The sequence below is a fragment of the Oreochromis aureus genome, linkage group 15 (genome assembly GCF_013358895.1).
Source record: "Oreochromis aureus strain Israel breed Guangdong linkage group 15, ZZ_aureus, whole genome shotgun sequence".
Taxonomy (NCBI): Eukaryota; Metazoa; Chordata; class Actinopteri; order Cichliformes; family Cichlidae; genus Oreochromis; species Oreochromis aureus.
Genome location: NC_052956.1, coordinates 39,193,726 through 39,216,195, shown reverse-complemented (window position 1 = coordinate 39,216,195; position 22,470 = coordinate 39,193,726). Strand labels below are relative to the sequence as shown.

Sequence of the window (22,470 nt, the reverse complement as noted above, 5' to 3'; positions counted from 1 at the left end):
ACACACACTGGGCATGCGTGACTGTAATAATGGAGGACTGTCTTTTCTAGCCGGACTGATGTTGTCCGTATTGCAACTCTGTTACCTGTAATCGGAGAGAAAACAACTCCCCTTCATTTCAGCGTGTGTAAGTTAAAGTTTGTCACTTGTGAAGCGGCTCACTTTGAGGGGAGCAGAAATAACTGTTAAGTTTGTGCATGAGAAACTAACGGTGAGCAACAAGCCATGTTTGCTAGTTGGTTAGCAGCTGTCAGATCTCCGAGTCCGCAGCACACTTATGCTATTAACTTCTACCAGTTTTCACGGTACGATCTGCGCTTTCCGTAAATGTTGGCTACTTAGTGGCTACTTTTGAACATTAGGGTGTTTTTGTTTTTTGTTGACTTAACTTTTAATTCTCGGGTCGCAGAACAAGCTATGTTGCAGATAGCATGTTAGCTAGCGGACTAGCTAAATATTTTTCCGAGGAGATGCGCTGTAAGTGGGCTACGGCGTGTGAGTGACGTTCTGCTGAGCCAATCACATGCCCAAGATAAGACTGAGTCGGGACTGTGTCCAATCACAGTGGATCTCCGAGTCTTCCAGTAAAGTCCGTTAAGACAGAGTGCAGTGTTGCCTTTAGCTAAAAGTTGAGTATGTGTGTAATCGGAAATCGATTTTTGTGATACACATTGTTTAGTTAAACTAATTACTTCGGGAGTTTACGTTATTATTCTGTTAAGGAATAAACTAATCGAATATAGTGTATTGTGTATTATTACTAAAGGTGGAGGCTTGGTTAACTTTTTTTTTCTTTTGAATTCACAAACCTGAAACTAGGCTGTAGGTGGTGTTTGGGATCCGTGTGTTTATGTTCTGGTCCCTGGTGGATGTTTTGCTGGGAGTGCTTTTGTCTGAGAAGAGAGGTTTACATGTTTCATAAGGACAGGAAAGTGTTCACAAGCAGACAAGAATGTAACATCACAGAAGTTATTCCTGTGATGCTTGCTATAGTTGGTGATATGTCCAAAACTGTGTTTGTTGATATAATTAATTATCACGACAAGTCTCAAATAAGCATTTATTTCTAGTTTAAATGCTGCAAAGTGCTAATTGTTACTGGGTGTGGGCTTGGTGCCTTTGTTGAGACTGTAGTGCCCAGCACTGCTGTGAGATTGTGGTTTATGACATCCTGTGTAGAGATTTTAATTTGAGTTATGATTATGGCATTTAACAGTTATGAAAACAAGCTAGTCAGAATAAGATTACACATTTTTTCGTACTCATTTGAAGATTTTGTTTTGTCTTTGTAGTAAAATGAGACCAGATACAACCTCAGGTCAACGCAATATTTTCAGAAGTAAAAGTTGCAGAAAGGATCTGTAGCATCATTAATGTTTGTGTGTGTTTATATTTGAAAGCTTTTGGTTGGTTGTTAGCTTCAGCTCTACATAGTTCTCTCTGGCCAGACCAAGCATCTCTCCTGAGGTGTGTGAGTCTGCTGCTGTCTGGGCCTCTTTTAGGCCTTGTCTGCACCCAGAGATATCCCACTGTGGAAGCTGTGGGCCAGCAGGTATTGGCAGTTGCTCTTGCTAAACGGCCTTTGTGGTCAAAACACCCACTACTCAGGCAACAGTCAGTCCCTGTGAGCTTGACTTTTTTTTATGTATTTATATTGTTTTTTTTAATTGACTTTTCTTTAAAGTTAAAGGGTATCACCTATAAACAAAGACAAATTTTTAAAACACCATAAAAACTGGATATTTGCCAAGTTAATGACTTATCATGGTAAATAATTGATCGTTATGTTTTTTGCTGTAATTGAGCAGCTTTGTTCCCGTGTGCTGATTTCAGAAGGTTTTAGGTGTTATCATAGAAAACATCAGTCTTTGTAATGTAAACGTGAAAATGGCTCTAAAGTGACACAGAGTGATCTTCTTCTTTACAAAATCTTTTTTCAACTTGCTAAGTTTAAGTTGTTTTTTTTCCAAGTTTGTATTAAAAAAAATGATGTTCTGGTTTTATCACCTGGCAGTGTGTTTGAGATGATCAGTTAAGTCTGTTAAATGGCACAGAGCTGTTCAGACGTGGTCACAGACTTAAAAGAGGAACCGTGAACCTGTGGAGATGGTTGATATCTGGTAAATGTCACTGATTGTGGTGTTTGTGATCACTGCGGCAGATCAGTTAGAATATATGAGAGAGGATGCTTCAATGGTTTCCTGTACTTAACTGACAGGCTGTGCAGATTTTCACTTTGTGTGTATATGAATGTAGAGCACATGATAAAAAAAAATACATAGTAACTAACGTTAATAAAGAGCAACATCAGCTAAAGGCAAGTCACAACAAAGAAACTGAGTTACTCCTAGTACGCTCCCACAGATGCTGTCCATTGATGCTAAGTGTGCTGCATTGTCTGAGTGTATGCTTAACTGTCAGGCAAACAGACAAAAGATGTTCTCATAATGGTGTTTATGTTTTCCAGAGTTGAGGTCACAATAAGACTCCCAAGATGACCACAGACACGCCAGCCCAAAGTGTGGGCTGCAGGGTAATGACCTTCACCCCCTCCAAAGAAGAGTTCAAGGACTTTGGACGTTACATTGCCTTTATGGAGTCACAAGGAGCGCACAGAGCTGGGATGGCAAAAGTAAGTGGCTTCTGTCTTTTCGTCACTTTTTGTTTAGCAGAGCAGAGAGAACACTGCTAATTTCTTTGTACCACAGCTGTTAAAAGACTTTTGAACCAAACACACAAAGTCTTTTTCAGTGAGACAAGTCAGAAGACAACCGTTTCCTGTTCATTAGTGCTTAGAGGATCGCATCTGAAAGTTTGCTGTTGGTGTGAAAAAATAAACCTAACAGGAAGTTAGGTTAACTGATCGTGTTCAACGCTGAAATAGTCAGAGTTTTATCATCTTTTTAGTTGCCTTAAATAGTCACTTATAACATTTGTGTTGACATAAATGTTCTGAAGAGGTAGATCTAAGAGTCTGAGACTCCTGTGCTGTTATTTAAAGGTAACATGCCTATAAAGTCACTCATTAAAATAACATAACTTACTGTTATGTTGCACTGATTCATAGCCGTACTTCCTGTGTCATCGTTACATACACACAACTGTATCTGTTTGTTGAAATATGTTTAAAGGAAGATGAATGTATTTTAAATAATAATAATATCAATAATAATATGTAAAAAGGGTGAGAAATTTAGTGTGATACTAATGCCAGAAATTCAGTATTTTCCTTTTGCTTTTGCCCTGAGTTTCTCTCATCTGTGCTACTTGCAGGTTATTCCTCCTAAAGGCTGGAAGCCCAGAAAGACTTATGATGATATCGATGACCTGGTGATTCCCGCTCCCATCCAGCAGGTGGTTACCGGCCAGTCAGGACTATTCACACAGTACAACATCCAAAAGAAGCCGATGACTGTTCATGATTTCCGCAAGACCTCTAACATGGACAAGTCAGTTTACTCAATGAAACTTTGCATGAATGGGTTTCGGCGACTATGACCTCTGCTCAGTCTTCTCTGAATATCTGACAATATCTCTCTCTGCAGATTCTGCAGTCCACGATACGTTGATTTTGACGAGCTGGAGAGGAAGTTTTGGAAGAACCTGACCTTTAACCCCCCACTTTACGGTGCTGATGTCAGCGGAACGCTATATGATCCAGTGAGTGGTGATAGGCTGCATACATGTAACTTAAATACATCTTTAAAAAAAACACTCACAGATTTGGATTCTGTTTGTGGTAGATGAGTTGGGTTGTTAAAAAAACGTAGTTTACACGTTCCTCCTCTGCCAGTGTTATAACTGAGTATTTGTGATAAATTATTGAGCGATAGAATCAGCTGGCTCTCTAGAGAACCTCTCTTCCAGCACATATCTTCAAGTTCAGTGTCTTGACTGCAGTCTCTAGTCTCTGTTCTGTTCTGCAGCCTCGGTGAGCTCAGAGTAACAGCAAATGAAGCAGCTCTACCTGTTGCAGATTCGGACTAGTCTGGCACTCCAAGATCAGAAAGATTACCGTTCCCAGCTGAGATCCAACAAATTGTAATCTGTCATGGAAAGAGAGAATCTGTGGAGAAACATGTGGATACAAATGAGGCAAACTGATAGGAAAATACAACCACATATTATACACCGGAGCTAGCTTGTTACCAATGACTGAATCTTCAAATCAAAAGCAAGGACTACTAAATTGATAAATTGGGATGCAGCTGTTCTCATAGATAGGTTAAAAAAGAGAGATGTCTCACTTTTATGTTCACAAACTCAAAAATCTCTCTTCATTCCTAGTTTTCCTGATCAGTTAAAGGTAAATCAGTTTCACACATACAGTTAGTCGTCCTGACTTGCAGCCTGTGTGAATCCTTCCTCTGCAGGATGTGACTGAATGGAACATTGGTCACCTCAACACTATCCTGGACATTGTGGAGAATGAGAGTGGCATCAAGATCAAGGGTGTCAACACGCCGTACCTGTACTTTGGGATGTGGAAGAGCGCTTTTGCGTGGCACACAGAAGACATGGATCTATATAGCATCAACTACCTGCACTTTGGAGAGCCAAAGTCCTGGTAGGGTCACTGACGAACATCACCTTTGTTTAACGAATGAATATTAACACACACATCTAGTTTTCGTATTTAATAGAAGAGTCAGCTGGGCAGGGCAGCCAGTTTAGAAAAATCTTTTTAAAATGTCTTTGTTTGTTTATTTACTGTTGAAAACATTCAGTTATTGTTGAGATTTTCTGTTTATGTAGTTATTACTTAAAGTAAAGCAGAGATGTCATCCACAGATTGGAGCAGGCATTTTTGACTCTGATGTAAACATCACAATCATTTTCAGTATTTCTGTACTTTTGTAACTTCTTAGGTATGTCGTCCCACCAGAGCATGGAAAACGGCTGGAAAGGCTCGCCAAGGGTAGGTGATAAAACCCTTATTTTTGTCTTTAAGCTGCTTGATCAGAGTCGATGCCTGAAGTCACTTCAGCTTATTATGCGTAGATGTATGAAAGGGGAAGTCCAGTGTACACTCAGGAAGTACCCCAGAGACTATAACAGCAGTGATGTTTACATATCCCACGTAACTGTTTTACACAAAATCCATTTAAATAAAAACAGCCGAAGAGGCCCAAATGCATCACTGGTGATGAAATCCTGTATTTCCAGGTTTCTTTCCAGGTAACGTCCAGGGCTGTGAAGCCTTCCTGCGCCACAAGATGACTTTAATTTCCCCATTCATCCTGAAAAAATATGGCATACCATTTGAAAAGGTAATCTTTTATTTAATTTGCGTTGTCTTACATGCAACACCAAATGGTGATCAACAGGAAAATGCTTCACAGATAAGCAGAAAAAAACGTCATGATTAAATAGTGATAATGATCAGATAAGAAATGAGTGGATACTTTCAAAATAAAACATTCATCTTATACTGATCTGTGTTCTCGATTCAGGTCACTCAGGAGGCCGGGCAGTTCATTGTGACGTTCCCATTTGGTTATCACGCTGGTTTCAACCACGGCTTCAACTGCGCCGAGTCAACTAATTTTGCCACTCAACGATGGATTGATTACGGCAAACAAGCAACGCTGGTACATAAAGACGTTTGAACGGCACTGAGTGTAATTCCACAGCTAGTTTATTTATAGTGAAGTGAATTCTTATCAATATGTAGTGTGTTAAAAGAGCGTTTTCCTCTCAGTGTTCATGCCGGCAGGACATGGTGAAGATCTCCATGGACGTATTTGTACGCAAGTTTCAACCTGAACGTTACAAGCTGTGGAAGGCAGGGAAAGACAACGCTCCCATCGACCACTCCAAGCCCACGCCAGAGGCCGCAGAGTTTCTGAAAGAAGACAAAAAGATCGAACCTTCAAAGGAGAGTCCCGCTGAGGTACCACCCGAGGAGCCCAACACTCCTGTCCAGGAGGACAAAAGGTCTGGATTTATAGTCACTACTAACCCACTGCTACTATATTCACTGAATTTTCTGATACGGATGTGAACCGGTCGTAATAAATCATTGTTAAATGCTCATAAAATCTTTACCCAAACTATTTATATGGCATATAAACCCATTTTATGTACAATAAAAATTGCACACTAACATTGATAAGAATAATCAGCTAAAGCTAATTAATTTAATTAAAACATGCATCCACCGTAAAGGTGAAAATTTGAGTCAGTGCAGATTTGCAAATGTTCTCATTCGGCTTAAAGATTACAGTGATTCAGACTGTTTTCAGTACAGAGGTGATTCTGTCTCCACTCAGAGGAGCAGCACTGACACAAATCTCTTTAGACTCTGCCAGAAGTGATTGAGCAGAGTCTGTGACAGATTCTGTGATTTGCTCTCACATGTCAGCCTCACTCTGAGTTGTTCGTTTGTTCTCGGCAGTCTTTGAGAAACAGGGTTTAGTTTTGAGTCCTGTCCAACATGTCTTCGATTTGCTCTCCCACGTATCAGTCCAGAGCCTCAAACTGGGACAAAACGTCAGCTTGAAGCTGTCAAAGCTTCTGAAGCTGTCAAAGCTTCTGAAGATGTCAAAGCTTCTGAAGATGTCAAACCTGAGCTGCCAGTGAAGGAGGTGGAGCCAAAGGAGGTGGAGGTGGAGCCAAATGAGGTGAAGGTGGAGCCAAATGAGGTGAAGGTGGAGCCAAAGGAGGTGGAGGTGGAGCCAAAGAAGGCCAAGCTGTCACGTAAGGAGTCTCCAACTAAAGTGACCAGCAAGGCAGAAAAAGGTACCTCACACTTGACACGGAGCAAGTTTTTTGTTGTTGTTGGTTTTCTTTGCCGTGGCGGGGTAATTATATTTCTTGACCTCTTTGACCTTTGGTACTCTGGTCTTAAAATAATCAGATGCCTTCTCTTTTTTCATGCTTTGATGCATTGCAAATAAAATAGAGAAAACAGATAGTTTTACACAAATCAACACTCAAATGATTTATGCACCTGATGGTCTGAAGCTTTTTTAATTTAATGACTGACTCATCACTGATTTAGCCCCACAAAATCATATTCTGTGAAAGTCCTTTAAAGGTCTAACTACACGCAACTGAAGTAGTAGCTGCATATCAAAAGTCACGTGAATGTGGTCACATGCTACCTGTCCAGCACAGGAGGAACATAAAACACAGAAGAGCTCACAAAAGGCTCAGAGTTGATTTTGGGCTAAAAAGTTGATATTTATTTTAGATCGTCACCTTGTCAATATGTGAAATAAAGTGAAGATTTCTGTGGCACATTGAACAAATGTCCTGTAAAAGTTTGGGGGCAAAGTGCTAGTCTTTATATCTCAATGAATCTCTTTCAGACACAGTGAAAGTCAAGGAGGTGAAGAAAGAGAAAGGGACCAAACCCCAGTCTAAATCTCAGTCCAAAGCCAATGTCAAGAAAACGTCGAACAGACGAAGTCCGCTGAAAAAAGAGAAGAACTGCGTGGTGGCTATGGACGTCTCTGCTTCTGAGACCACCGAGAACCAGGTGGTTTCTCTGGGCGCTGAGGAGACCGGTGGAAGCGAGGAGCCTCCACTGGGCAACAGCTGCAGCAAAGTGTTTCAGAGGACGCTGAGTCCCGCAGACGTCCTGCACGTCCACAGCTATGCCAAAGGAGACTACGGAGACGGAGAAGTGCTGTCCAGAGAGGAGAAGAAGAGTGAGGATAGCGACCATGAAACTGAGGAGGACAACAGTCGTGTTGGCAAAGCAGTGAGTGGACATATATTTAACATTGTAAGTTACCCATTTATAGACCATTGCAATAGTTTTTGAACTTTTATGGCCTTGTTATTCTAAGATGTGTGATCTTTATACTGTTCTAAACATTTTCTCCAGTCTTTGGTTCGTGTGTTTGTCCAAATGCATACATGCAGTCATCAACACTCTTTGCTACTTTCCACAACTTTGAACATTGAATAACGGCAGTACATCAAATTCAGTAGTTTACAGGCTTTGTCCACAAAACGTGAACAGTTACTTTAACTGACTAATATGACTATAACCAGGGGTGCACGTAAGTGGTCTGCAGGTGCGCATTTGCTGTCAAAATAAAAGACGCGCACCAGATAAGAAGTTGCAGCGCGTGTTTGCGTACATATAACAGGCTCTGTTTTTGTCCGTTAGAGTGGGATTTTCACGGCATATTCTGCACCACATCTCTGTGCGTTCATCATTTGTTTGAAGCCAGCTCACCTCCTGCAACCACTTTTCCAAGAATACGCGCTTCTTTGGCGGTTCGGACTCCTTCTGACATTTCTTTGGAGGTGGAGGAACACCAAAGTAATTGCTTAAAGGAGCTTCTTCGACATCTTTAAGAGTTCGAAACAAATGTCTGTCCTGCTCCAGAAAATCTTATGTACGCAAACGCGCGTTGCAACTTCTTATCTGGTGCACGTCTTTTATTTTGACAGCGAATGCGCACCTGTGGACCACTTATGTGCACCCCTGACTAGAACATCGCTAACTAAGAATTCTGGTGCAGCCCAGTCTAGTCATCTAGTGATGTGTAAGCCTGTTTTACTTTCATGCTGAGATGTTATTGTAGGAAAAACACCCCAAAATGATGAATCTTGAGGAGAATGATGCATATATGGTGCAAACATGATAAATTGCAAACTACCTGTGTGGTCTTTTGAAAATGCTGTTTCTCTCCAGCAGGTGGCAAAAGTGATGGCAGGAGTTCGAGAGTTTGAGACTGACCTTGGGCAGCTTCCAGGACACCATCCACTCATAAAAGACGGCATGAGTGATGAAGGTGTGTCTGAACACTTTAAGGTCCCATTATCTGTATGTAGTTTATATTTTAGAGGTAATTAACCCACCCATGACTTCAAAGCCTATAACAGAATTAGATTAGCGAAACTAATGCTAATGCTATTTTAGCTAAATGTGTTGTCTTTGCTTTTTGTGCCTCAGAGACTCCAGAAGAGCCGCCCCCAGTGGAGGCAGGGGGTGTGGAGGGAGAGGGCTGGGCCAAGCCTCTGGCTCACCTGTGGCAGAGCAGGCCACCCAACCTGAAGAAAGAGAGGGAGTACAACCAGCGAATAGGCTCCAAACCTCCATACTGCTCCATCTGTTTGCTCTTCCACACGTACCACCAGGTAATTAGCGGCAGAGCAGACGTGCTCCTCACCAGTCCACCAAGACAAAACCAGATATGGTACCGGCCCCAGCAGCATCTGAACATACAAGTAATATAATGTTCTTTGGTAAGATAAGCCAACAATATGATACAAAAACACAGGTGAGGTTTGCTAAAAGGGATTTTTATGAGAACAAACAGATCCTGTTGCATCATGGGAAGTTTACACTGTTTTAATTGGTCCAGACTGTATCGTCTGATACATCAGAGTACATCACTCATTAATCCAACAAATTAGTGGAAGCAGAATTTTAAGTGACATTTCCAAGTAAATCCAGCCTCACGGCAACTTCATTTGCCAAACTGCATCTACATGAATTAAATGAATGTATTTGGTAGGTTTGGGCGATATGTAAAAATTTTCCAACCGACAATCGTCAGTCCAATAATCAACGATGGGCGATACATTTGCGCATGCGCAGACTTTTTGATGGGCAATGTAATCATGCACGGACTGATTTGCCCGTTTACAACACAGAAGTCCAAACATGGACGAACTAATTTCCCCCAAAATTAGGGCTGTCAGCGTTAACGCAGTCATCACGATTAAAATTTTTAACGTGCTCAACCCATCTGGAGCGCAGAATGAACAAACTTTGGACAAACTGCCGAAATGCATTGACAGAGACATTTCAGGGATTTTGACTTTGACTTGACAGCACTAAAAAATATAAAGTTGCTCATTTGGGATGAACGAGGTAAACCTCAGGATGTAACCAAAGCAGTGTGCCGCTTGTGCAGACGTATAGGACTCAAACACGACTAACTTACATGAGCATGCACGTGTCCACCATCCGGCTGAGTATGCTAGGCTGTCACCAGCTTCTCCATCAGCAAGCATCTGGGCACGCTCTGAGGAGGGGGCGTTTGCTCGCAGAAGAAAGAGGGTGCTGTTAAAACAGCGCTATTATTTTTTTTTTCCTGTTGACTGCTTCTATTAGCTCCATCATTATTAGCAAACTTACTCATTGGCAAATAAATAAGTGAATCGCTCTTGTAAAAACGATCGCCGATGGGCTCAGCCTGTCGTTGGTAGTCGATATATTCGTCCAGTTGCTGAACCCTAGTACTTGGCATTAATCCTCTTTATGGTCGTTTGTGGAAACTTGAATAGACTCCAGATTTTCCATGTTAAACAAAAGTCCGTCATCTTCAAACATTCCATTCATAGACTGAATGTCGTGTCATATCATCTATATTTACCATTTTCCTCAACTATTTTCCCTTCTTTCATTCTACAAACATCTCATCTTCAACAATGGTTTCCAGTCTGCTAATATTAGCGCTGTACCTTAGTATGTGACTGTTTGATTGATCATAATCAGGTTTGAATATGGAGCGACTCCAAAAATAGTATTTTTGACAGCTAATCAGGGCGCGTAAGATTATGGAGCGTTAAAACCTTTGTGGCTGAAAATGAAAGCAGTAAATTGTGTATTTTGAGAGACAAACAGCAACTTTTAACAGAGTCCGCATGTGTTTGTGTTTGCTGTGACTGCTGTCAGACTGAATGTGCGAACAGCATCGACACGCACGTCGTGGTGGCCGGGGAGCGGATGCGAACCAAACCTCTGATTCCTGAGATGTGTTTCACCACCACCACAGAGGACGACGCTGAGTGTGAAGAGCAACCGGTCACTCCTCGTCTGGAAGAAGATGGAACCAGTCTCCTCATCAGCTGCTCACAGTGCAGCGTGAGAGTTCATGCATGTCAGTACACGCATGTGCGCCTGCACACACACATACTCTTCAAGTCGGAGTGTTAGTTTATATCTAACCTAGCCTTGTTTGACATATTTCCATCTAGTGTTTTCATCAGAGGCCTTTCCTGCCTTAAAATGAGTCTTAAAGTGTGACTACTATGCACAGAAATGATGTTTCAGCTTGTCCTCGAGAAGAAGAAAGAATTTTTTGTTTCAAAATAGTGTTTATCAAAATGACCAGAGAAGGAAAGAAATAACAACAAGGAATTAAATTCAAAGAACAACATAGAATATGAAGTCAATATCTTTTACTGAGTAACCATTTCATTACTAGTTTGAACCGATGCAAAGACCAAACAAAACAGAGGACATTTCATACACAGCATTTATCACATCATCAGTCATTAATCATGTTATTAGAACAGAAGTGTTTTACTATGAATCATTAAAGCTTTTCGTGGTTCTTCAGTGTTTCACTAACGTCTCAAAGTTTGCATTTCTATCTTCCAGCCTGTTACGGTGTCGATCCAGCCAGTGTGAGCAAGGAGTGGAAGTGTGCACGCTGCAAGGCCAACGCCATGACTGAGGTCGGTCAATAATTGTGGCTGTTTTTACTCTTTATCGAGCCGTGCAAGTTAGCATGAATCCAGCTGGTAGTCAAGGGATTTGTTTCCTAATGGCGTCTGAAAGTGGAACTGTCCATGCCTGGTTCTTCACAAGTCCCACATTCCACATCATGAAACGATATGTTACACAATCACTATTTGCACCATTATTGTGCAACGTTAACGTGGAGTGGGGTTTTTTGGGTTTTTTTTTTTTTTAAGGGTGTTGAATTATATGAATTTAGTAGACGTGATAGATTCTTTTACAGTTACCTGTTTGCTGCACCAGAGAGTCGTTGCTTTAAAGAACAAGAACTTTCTGTTAGAAAAAAAATGTCACTTTTACAACTTGTAGGCGGATCATTTGATACGTTTTGGGGTTACAAGGAAAAGATTACTTGCGTAAAACAATCAGATGCATTAAATGCTACATCACTTTATAATTAGCTTACATCTTGATAATGCACACTGCATGAAACACATTATTATAAATATAAACTCAAAGGCTTTGCGTCCATTAAATTTATACTGTAATACTTTTGTACTGCAGGGTTACTGGATGAAGAAAGGATACATATATATGTGTGTGTGTGTGTGTGTGTGTGTGTGTGTGTGTGTGTGTGTGTGTGTGTGTGCATATATATTATATACATATATACATACACAAGAATAAAGCAGTCAATCAGCTTGACTGCTTTCAGGGGGTTTGGGGTGATATCTCCCCTGACCTGTCATCCTGGCTCCCCATTGCCACAGCATGTGTGTTGTACCTCATCAATCTGTTGGAACTGAGCTACTACTTGTTTCACCATCAATGTAGATATTGGAGACGTCCCCAGGCAGGGACGATATATAGATATCTATATAGATAGATAGAGGGAGATGGAGTATTTGTTATTTATTCATCAGGATTGAAATATTTCTGCCTAAATGTATGGTTGTCATGTTTGATCATGTGATTAAACACTGTATTAACTGCCACGTTTATCACAGTGTAGAAAATAAATTTGTGTTTCAAAAATTCATCACAGAGAGAAAGAAGTGTGTGTGCAGTAATTTTCAGGTTTTCACCTTTTCTTGAGCTCTGCTGTGACAGAATCTGAAACCAGTGCAGGCAGGCTTAATCACAACGGTCTGAACTTAATATGACTTGACTGTAACAGATGTTCATTAATACGTAAAAGACGAATACTTAAACTGTAATGTGACAGTGAAGAACTTAAACAGATCCACTGGCTCCCTAATTTTACCTCCCACATGTTTGAATAAACTTTTAGATCAAACACATTGTGTTTGATATTTCCAACCACATCATAGATGTTGGCCCTTAAACATGGATTTATTAAATCCATGTTTAGATGTTAACTGCCTAATGTTTTGTATTTTCATCATTTTGATCATCTCGCTCTCTCTGGGTTTTTTGTTTTTTTTTAGAATTGCTGCCTGTGTTCATTGAGGGGCGGAGCTTTGCAGAAAGCCAACAATAACAAGTAAGTCATTTAAGATACATTAGTGAGTGAGCACATCTGCTCGGTGAGCATGTGGTGCAGAAATCCTCTTTTGTTTTTGTGGTGGGTTTTTTCCATCTCTTTCTGTGAAAGGATAATACAGCGGGTAGCTAAGTGTCTTGGGTCATTTAACAGCCACATGAGATCTCTGTCTCCGGAAGTAGGTGAATATAATTGAGGGCCTGCACAATAGTGATCTGACCAAGAAGCCAGGTGGTAGGAAATCATGAAATTGGAAGGATACGAGCTTGCATGTTAGCAGGAACTGAAAGATTATTCTTGAGTAAATCGGGTGGGGATTCTGTCGATCTGTGAGACGGTTATTTAAAACAGAAAACATTAAAATGTTAAAATGAATTGCTATCTTGGTGCCTGGTGGCCCTTATTATATCTAGACGGCCTGCAAGTAAAGTGTGTGTGGGGAAACGTGGGTGTGATTCAGTAATGGACTTGACTTCATTGTTTTGTGTGATGATGCGTACAAAATTGACTCCCCTGCCATCTGATTCATTTTGCTGTATCTTTGCCTGGATAATTAGAACCATAAAAACAGATGAGGAAAACAAACAACATCAAATTGATGCTGCCTGTGGTCAGGTGTGACCTGTTTGTGGGGGTGTGTTTATGTGTTGCAGGTGGGTACACGTGCTGTGTGCGGTCGCTGTGCTGGAGGCGCGCTTTGTCAACATCACAGAAAGAAGTCCTGTGGACTTGAGTGGGATCCCTCTGCAGAGATTCAAACTGGTAAGTTCACATTTTTACGAAGAAGGAAATTAGAGCCTGAAAGCTGCTAATTAGAGGGAAAGTACGGCCTCCAAACAAACAACGTGAACAAAACAAAGATACCCAGCACGTACAAATAATCGCCACTTTGTATGAACAGAGAGAGAAGCTGAAATCACCAGTGCTCCTGTAGTTCACATGTTTAACACTTCCACTACACAAATGACATCAGTTTATCATTAGTTACAGAAGAAACACTGCTGTTCTGAAGAGATAACACTAAAAAGTGACATTGGATTCTTTATGTAGTCATCTGCTACAGACTGTGATTAGAAGCATTTCAGGACCCAGTACAGACTTTCAGCTGGCGAGCTGTGATTGCGGATGTCGCTCAGGTGCGTCCGGACTCTGGCCCAGTGACAGGGAGGTGTCAGTCCAGGTGGTCGCCCGCATATCCATCGGCGCTGGTGACGAGGTGGGTCTGGAGGTGGCGATGCAGTAGGCGTGGCCGTGAGCCAAGGCTCCCAGACGGGTTGGCCTCTGGTGGAGGTGAGGCCGGTCTGGCCAGCATGCTGACTTCGGGCTTAGCAGGACCCTTGCACGCCCCAACCTCCATCTCCGGCGGGTGAGGTCCCTCGTGCACCTCATCCTCTGGCCCCAGCTGGGTAGGTGGTGGGGGTGGAGGTTGCTTGGCTACCCTCCTCCGGGGAGAAGCAACGGGGTTGGGCTCCTGCCGGGCACCAGCCGCTCCTCCCAAGAAGTGGGTACAGGTGCAGAGACAGGTTGGCTGGTCTCACTCTGGGGGCCGGCGCGGGTGCACTCCCACACAGTCGAGGGTCGCGGGTGTGGGTGGCATCAGCCAGCACCCAGTCTAAGCTGCCTGCCTCTGGTGCTTGATCTGGTCCTGGAGTTCTTCCCGTTGTTGCCACCTGCTCCCTCCACGTGGTCACCATTTGGGCCAGCTCCTCTCCTGGCTGGCCTGGTACTGGGCCGCCGTCCTGGATTTTGGCACCACTGTAAACAATCCACGGCAGACCTGTCCACACTAACAACAATGACAACAGACAGGACCCAGTACAGACTTTAAACTGGCGAAGTGTGATTGCGGATGCTGCTCAGGTGTGGCCACCTCCCCTGCAGCGGCACTGCAGACCACGCCCCGCCACAGTCATGATGCAGGTAGATACAATACAGTTGTTCGGGAAAGCAGAAAAACAGCTGTGTTACGGTTTAAACTCTAAAGATGTTAAAATATCTTAGATTTCCTGTAATTTTACATTTCCTGACAGTGTAGCTCCTAAAATGATGGCACATAAGATGAATTCTGTATGTTGGTAGTAGTGCTTTCATGTCACTTGCTCAGCGTCTCTTTGTCATCACACCAATTTACTGATTTTTAGGATATTATGTGAACAAAGACACTAGGGGGCACTAATTTTATGGCATAATTGCAGGCAGTTCCAACTGTTAAATAGCAACTACAAGCTAGCTTCTAGTGACACAACAGTGTCCCTAATGTGGCCGTAACTGTTTGTTCTTATGTCTGAAATGGAAATGTGTGAAAAGAAGAGAGAAGATTTTAGAGATGAGTTACCAGGTACGTTTAGTACATGATATGAGGGAAGTCTGTTGCTTGAGGTTTTGTAAATAAAAAAATAATTTCATAGACTAAAACTAATTTTCTTTCACTTCAAACAGAAATGTTACTACTGTAAAAAGCGGATGAAGAAGGCGTCTGGCTGTTGCGTGCAGTGCTCTCATGGGCGCTGCCCCACCGCCTATCACCCCACCTGTGCACAGGCCGCCGGGGTACTGATGCAACCAGATGAATGGCCGTTTGTGGTACACGTTACCTGCTGTCGACACAAAGGTCCCGCTCAGATTGAGGTAAAAAAAAAAACAACTTCTTTTTTTTCATCCCAAACTTTCCCAAATATCTGATTTATGAAGCCGTTTGCAGTCGCAAGCATAAAAATACTTTGTTTTTCCCCTTTGACAGCGCAATAAGGCAGCCATGCACGAGCTGACCGTGGGACAGAAGGTCATATGCAAGCACAAGAATGGGCGCTACTACCAGTGTGACGTGGTGCAGCTGTCCAAAGAGACGTTCTATGAGGTCAACTTTGATGATGGTTCTTTTAGCGATAACCTTTTCCCCGAGGACATCGTGGTACGTTCCACTGCCTTCTACATCTTTTCATTTTACAAAGAACACAAAGTGGTTAAACATACTCTCAGATCTTTAATAAAGGAGACCACACAGAATTTAAATAAGTTAAACTTAATGTGAGGAAATGTTGATCAGCTGTCTCCAAATAAACTGCCTGCTGGTGTGGAGAGGCTGAACCTGCCTCTTCACAGCCTGACTTGCTGCAGCGATGGTGTCCCATTACAGTACCACGCTCAGAGCCAGTGAGCCGTTGGCTCGTTCACAGATGTTTGTAAAGGCAGGTTGCATGTGGCAATGGGACCCAGTACATGTCCATATATTGTGTAAGATGTCAACTTTGTACAGCAGTTAGTTGGCAGTAACATGCTCAGTGTCAAAACTGTGAATAGGAGAGATTAGCTAACAGTTTTAGCTTAAAACTGGCAAAGCTAAAACTGTTTAAACCTTACAAATTCAGAAATGTCTGATGCCGGTGTAATACAGTGGTGTGGTCATGAAGATGATGAAGATGATGAAGATGCTAGGCAGCCTCCTTGTTAGCCTGTGGAAATGGAAGGATGGAAGTTCAGAGGGAACTGTTAAAGCTGGTATCTGGACATGAATATGAAGCAAACTGTGCTGTATGTCAAAGGTAACATGTGTTTGCTTCAGACATGTAAATGCATGTAGAGCCTGAATTATCCACAGCGTGTGTTTCACTGCAGTAGATAGCAGCCGACCCAGACAGCAGCGCTTTAACCCTGCACTATATTTAGGATATTTTCACAGCTTGGCGCTGCTGTCAGACAGTTTATCCACCTGTGCTCTCCTTAAAGCCACCACACACCTTTGACCAAAACAGTCATTTTACACAGCAGTTCCTGGTGTACTGCTGCCTCAGGAGTAGTCCAAACATAATTTGGTGCTTCATACTTGACCCGAGCATAAGAACGCGACAAGAGCTGACACTGACATATTTCATGCAGCTTGCATCAGATATTTATCCTTCTTTCAATTTTCTTTGAACTTCATTTGTTTTTTGCCTGTTAGAGCCGAGACTGCGCTCAGCTTGGACCACCACCGCAGGGTGAGGTGGTTCAGGTGAGATGGACGGACGGCCTGGTGTACGGGGCCAAGTTTGTGGCAGCTCATGTCATTCAAATGTACCTGGTAAGATTTTTTTTTCTTTCCCCGTTTTTAATGATATAAAGAAAAAACTCAGCAGCATATAATATCAGTAACGCAGGCAGAAACCATTTTTGACTTTCAGTAAGGAAGGATGCGTTCATAGGCGAGCTCATCTCCTTCATGCCACATGTTTCTGGCTGGATTGGGGAATATTTTCAGAATAAGTTGGACCGGGTAGTAACAAATCAAAATGCTTTACAGCTTCACATACAATGAGTCACCTGCTCAGCTTACTCCCAAATTTCAAGACTGCATGTTCAGTCATCTTCTGGCTGTTCCTGGAAACTTCTAGTAAATCAGCAGCAGATTGCAAAGACTAATGTTTTTAGTCTGTTTGTGTCCTGACTCAATGTTCAATGTTTCTGGACTGCAGGTGGAATTTGAGGACGGATCACAACTAACAGCCAAGAGAGATGATGTCTACAGTCTGGATGAAGAACTCCCCAAGAGAGTTAAAACCAGACTGGTACGTTCTCCCCGTCTGTCCCATTCAGTTTTCCTTTCAGTTTATTTGGAACTTGAAGTTTATAAATATAAAGAAGCACTTTCAGTGACAGTAGCATCTCTTTACAGTCGAAAGCATCGGACATGAGGTTCGACGGGATCTTCGAGGAGAAGGAAATCATTCAGGAGTCAAAGAGACAGAGAGTAATCAACTCCCGTTACAGGGGGGACTACATCGAGCCTGTGATTTACAGAGCCATCATGGAGTAACGGCCACTTCCTGTTCCTGTTCCTTCCCCACCCACTCACCAGCAGCACTGACAGACTGAACTGTGCTCACTGTACCTTAACTTAGCAGCTAGCCGCAGAGAGAGTGTAGCTCCAGATGACTTCCTTCAGGACCCGCTTTGGACTGTTCTCTTTTTTACTCTCCTGTCTGTAAGTCGAGGAGACGGCAGTATTGTTTAATTCAGTTTTTTCCATACGAGTCCACAGGCGGGCCGAATCCAAGCCCAGCAGCACGCATCAGAAGGAAGCAATACAAAAAGGCATTACATCAGTCAAGTAGCATTTTGACACAGAGATGTCAATTTAAAAAAAAAAAAAAAAAAAAAGAGGTTTTCAATCTGCTCTAAACATTTCAGCCACCTTAGTGTTAATCTACGTTTAAAGCAAACTCTCAGCTTTATTTCATTTCTGTCCTTCTACCATTAGTGCCTGTGATACACGGAGCCCGGCAAGTAACAGCTCAGCTACTTTTTATACGCTTGTATTTACAGTTTCTGAATGTCTGAAACTACCAGCATTATCCAAAATTTTCACTCTTAAATTTCACCGATAACACTTGAGGGTATGATTTGTTACCCTACACTCGACTGTTTTGTAGTGCAGGAACAAACACGCCAGATCCCGTCTGTGTTTGACCTCTGTACCCGGTTTTCCACTGGTCCAGTACTCTTCTCTACACTAGAGAAAAACCAAAACACTCAATTGTTCCAAAAGTTGGACTTGCTAAGGAAGTGCGTGTGGAAGGAGCTAGTGCTACATGTGCACGCCAAGATTTCCTTCACAGAAATATTACCGCAGTTACTGCTACGTCATGTTTGGTACTTCTGAGCAAAGACTCCGGGGGAGGCTCAGCACTTCCTGCTCAAACTAAGAACGAGCATCTTTTTAAAGACAGACAGTATCTTCCCTTCTTAAACATCATTTATGGAGATGTTTAGCATTAAATGCAGAAATCTTCCATATTTGCTGACAGCAGCAGCTTCTTTAGGGGGTTTTGTATTTAGAGTTGAAGTTGCAATTGAAACTATTGCAAAACGATTGTATTTTCACTGGTGTAGAATCAGCTGGACGGCTTACACCTGCTGTTACCTGCAGCAGTGGAAACGCACAGAGAGACATCAAAAATCTTAAAGTTTACAGTTAAGGATTGTTAATTATTTAAGGTGTCAGATGTAAGAGCTGAATTAACTTTTTTTTACCAGTTACTCAAAGATTAGTTGGTTAATTGTTTGAGCTTTTAAAAACTTTACCCCGAAACTTGCCGGGTTTCAAACTTTGAGGAGGTTAGACTGAAATACTGCCATAATCTAATTTAACACAACTTTGATTACTTAGACGCAGCAGGAGCCAGCACCGTCGTGTTACAGAATAAACAGGACCGCCTACTTCACTAAAAGTGGATCAACTTCGTAAAAATTTGCAAGTTGTCCAGCCACAAACCGTCAGACTTCCAGCTTGTGAGACTCATGTCCTACTACAGATTGTGGTCACAGAGGAAACCATTTGTTTCCTTAAATAGCATTTCAAAGATGCAAGAGTGATGTTGAAGAGTCAGGACAGCTCCTAACCTTAGAAGCTTCTTCAAGCTGTCCTGATGGTATTTTTAAAGGTTTAAAACCCTTTAGAGAAACTGTTGATCTGTGACAGAAACCTGAGGCTTCAGGGCAAATGTTCACTTTCACAAGCAGGTAGTCAGACCTCGCTGACTGCCAGATTTTAGTACTCGGGGCTACACTTTTGCATAATTTCATTCATCACTCATTACCAAGCTAAACTAGCCAATTGTTTGCTCTTCTTCCATTTGCGACCCATAGATGTAAATGATTCGCAGAGTTGGAGATTTAAATTTGCCAGTAATGGAAAAATCCAAAAGCCACCAACACAGCCCCAATAAAAACACGTCTATGAAGCCACAGTGCAGGTTACACAGTTACTCTTCATTGGCAAACCTTACAGCACATCTGAACTGGTGTTCAGTCCAACTGACACTCTGATCACCTCTGTTTCAAATGGTCTTGTTACAAGGAGATTATTTTAAACAGCAACCTCAGTGTTTATCTGTAATGCAGCTTGAACGCCCGAGTTTCTGTACTGATACTTAATTGGTACTTAAAAACAACTAAGACCAACAAAAACTTTGCCTTAAATCTATCATTTATAAACTGTCAATAACCTATATTTTTACTCTGATCAGATGACTCATAATCTGATTAGATGGGTTTTAGACACATAGTGAGTATTTTTATGGCGTTTTGTGTTCAGTAACAGCAGTAAACAAAATATTTTCCACTACAAGTACTTGGGGACAAATAAATAACAGATCAGTGAAATCTGTTGATTCTCCAAAGAGCCTCTTCCTGTGGATGGACTTGAGTTTCATTGGACTGCAGCTGGTAGTCCTTGTTCAGCTCTAACATCCTCAGTGAGCTTGATGTAGTGGCAGATGGACCCATACTCCTTCTACTGGTTCTGGTGTCCCTTCAGCTTGCAGTAGATCTCCAGACCAGAACAACCGTTAGCATCAGCAGCTGCAGTCCAACAGCAAAGCTGGAGTCTGTCCAGCAGGATGACATCCTCTCTGGAGGAGCAGCGCACTGATATTTAGTACAACAACGACCCGACCTGTGAAGCCGTCAGGAAGGGCAAAACAAGATGAACATTAGCAGCTGAATTTCTTATAATAAGGGCGAGAGGACTGTCCCGGTACAGGTGGCAAGAAAATACATTAAATGCTTAAATTGATCAATAAATATACTTAAGCAACACGACCAAGTATATATGTGGAAAAGACTAATATGTGTAATATTTCAGAGGATTTTACTGCACACTTTGAGGCTGTCTGAAAGAATCTCCCTGTAACTTTTCCCAGCATTCCCGGCTACAGGGATACAGAAATTGATGACATATTTCTCTTTGGGAGCGGTGCCATTTAATCCACTGAAATTGCTTCCTTGTCATTAACTGCATTCCTTTACATTTAGCAGAACTAAAATTCGCTTTTTCATTGTTTTTACCTGCCTATTTATTAAAGGTGCTTTGAGAAAGCAGCCTCTGCATTAATAAGAGTCTGCAGTGACCCTGCAGCCATCGAGGTTGACGATGTATGTTCTATTTTTTCTACACTATATAGATGAATTTTAAAGAGTCCATTTGGATTTTTAATGCGCTTTGTTTCCTCTCTCTCCTACTGAAAACTGTGCTTTGCACTTTTATTTAAATTTGCGAGGACATTTGAACAGCTGTGTGCTAAATTTGTTAAAATGTTTTAGAATGTTAATTGTACATTTATAAGATGTCTTACGGATTGTGTGCTCCCCTCCTCCTCCCGGCCGAGCCTCAGGTGTCACAGAGTCCGTCTCCATCAGTCCGCTGCAGAATGAATTTATTTTATTCAGAAACTATCAAAAGAGTTTTACCTGAGCGAGTTGGGAGGGGGATTTTTTTAATTCTATTTTGTTGTTGTTTTGTTAAAGCTGTTCTGTGTAAATGTCATTTTAAGATGTTACCTGTCGACACAGGAGAGACGCTGTCCACTCTCGCCGTCTCCTCTTGAAGGAAAATATGAAAAAACTTCCAGATTATCATTGAAACATTTTGTAAAAAGTCATGTGTTCGTTTCAGTAAAGAATTCTGCTTAAGCGCCAGTTGTCTGTCTTGATCTTATCCATGTAATTTAGTTTACTGTTTCATTACTAAATGTAAGACTTCCCGTTCACTCTTGCTGCTATCCTTCTGTCACAAATCGCCCCCAATACTCATCTCTGAGTTTGCAGATTTAACTGTCTTTTTGCTGAACCATCGGATGACCCAACAACTTTCACTTAATTTCAGACTCAAATCTTAAAACCTGAAGGTCCTCGGGCAGGTTCCTGTCCTGTAATGTAAGGAAGCTTATGTTAATATCAGAGCCTGGTTATTATAGTTGACTAAAAACTAGATTTTTGAAAAAAAGCAAAAAACCAAAACTAAAGGCTAGTATTTTGAATATTGTATTATAGTGTAATAGCCGCACTGGTAAACTAAAAAGCCAAGTCAAATAAAATTACTAATTAGAAAATACTAAATTAAAACTCAGACGTGTAAGAGTGCAAAACATGCTGGCATGTCATATTATATCAACATATGTTTAAAGGTGCTCAGTGTGAGTGAGATTGCAGCTCATCAGATTTGGTGTTACAGGGGCACTTTCATGTAATACCAACTTGAACCACAAGAGGGTGTAACTGCTCAATGTTGCGTCCAGTCAGGTCTGAATCCATGTGACAGAATAGGTGCTGCGCTCCACCTGTGTGCAAATACCCCGCATGAGGGAACAATACTTACGTTTTTGGTTTTTTGGTTTTACTATTATTTATGATATATAATTACTGCTCATTCATCCAACCTGAGACTCAGCACTGCTTTCACTCAGGTCCCTGGTGGAGAAAAACCCCGCTGCCAGCCTTCTGCTACCTCAGACACCCGCTCACTCTCAAACAGTGGTGTGTTTGTAACACACAGAAGGCCAGTGAATCTGAACTCAGTTTCATAAAACTTGATGGAAACCAGCCTATTTTAAGCCAACACTTCTTCACCTCTGAAAGGTGTATATATTTTACAAATTTTATTTATTTACAGGTTTGTAAATTTTTTTAACCTTTTTATTGGTGCTGTTTTGCACAGTTGTTTAGGTTTGTTCCTCGATGTCATTCTTAGAAGCATGTGCGTTTGTGTTGTGGGCTT

General features: G+C 41.8%; 1 protein-coding gene across 1 annotated transcript; it reads left to right on the top strand.

The window, feature by feature from the left end:
- LOC116333101 (lysine-specific demethylase 4A) lies at positions 1-21,386 on the top strand. The gene is made up of 22 exons (XM_031756252.2): positions 1-127; positions 2,468-2,632; positions 3,274-3,449; positions 3,546-3,660; positions 4,374-4,567; positions 4,869-4,918; positions 5,167-5,270; positions 5,454-5,591; positions 5,702-5,937; positions 6,467-6,741; positions 7,314-7,732; positions 8,654-8,753; positions 8,915-9,099; positions 10,646-10,850; positions 11,354-11,430; positions 12,883-12,938; positions 13,592-13,700; positions 15,378-15,566; positions 15,679-15,849; positions 16,879-16,998; positions 17,390-17,482; positions 17,590-21,386. Exons 2-22 carry the CDS (start codon positions 2,495-2,497, stop codon positions 17,728-17,730), a joined length of 3,291 nt encoding a protein of 1,096 aa, XP_031612112.1. The 5' UTR covers positions 1-127; positions 2,468-2,494; the 3' UTR covers positions 17,731-21,386.
- Positions 21,387-22,470: the final 1,084 nt, after the last annotated feature.

Excerpts from the sequence above, each read along its gene's own strand:
- LOC116333101 (XM_031756252.2), top strand. The coding sequence starts at position 2,495 with ATGACCACAGACACGCCAGCCCAAAGTGTGGGCTGCAGGGTAATGACC. Across the intron at positions 8,754-8,914 it reads AGACGGCATGAGTGATGAAG|AGACTCCAGAAGAGCCGCCC; the intron begins GTGTGTCTGAAC and ends TTTGTGCCTCAG. Across the intron at positions 10,851-11,353 it reads CAGCGTGAGAGTTCATGCAT|CCTGTTACGGTGTCGATCCA; the intron begins GTCAGTACACGC and ends TCTATCTTCCAG.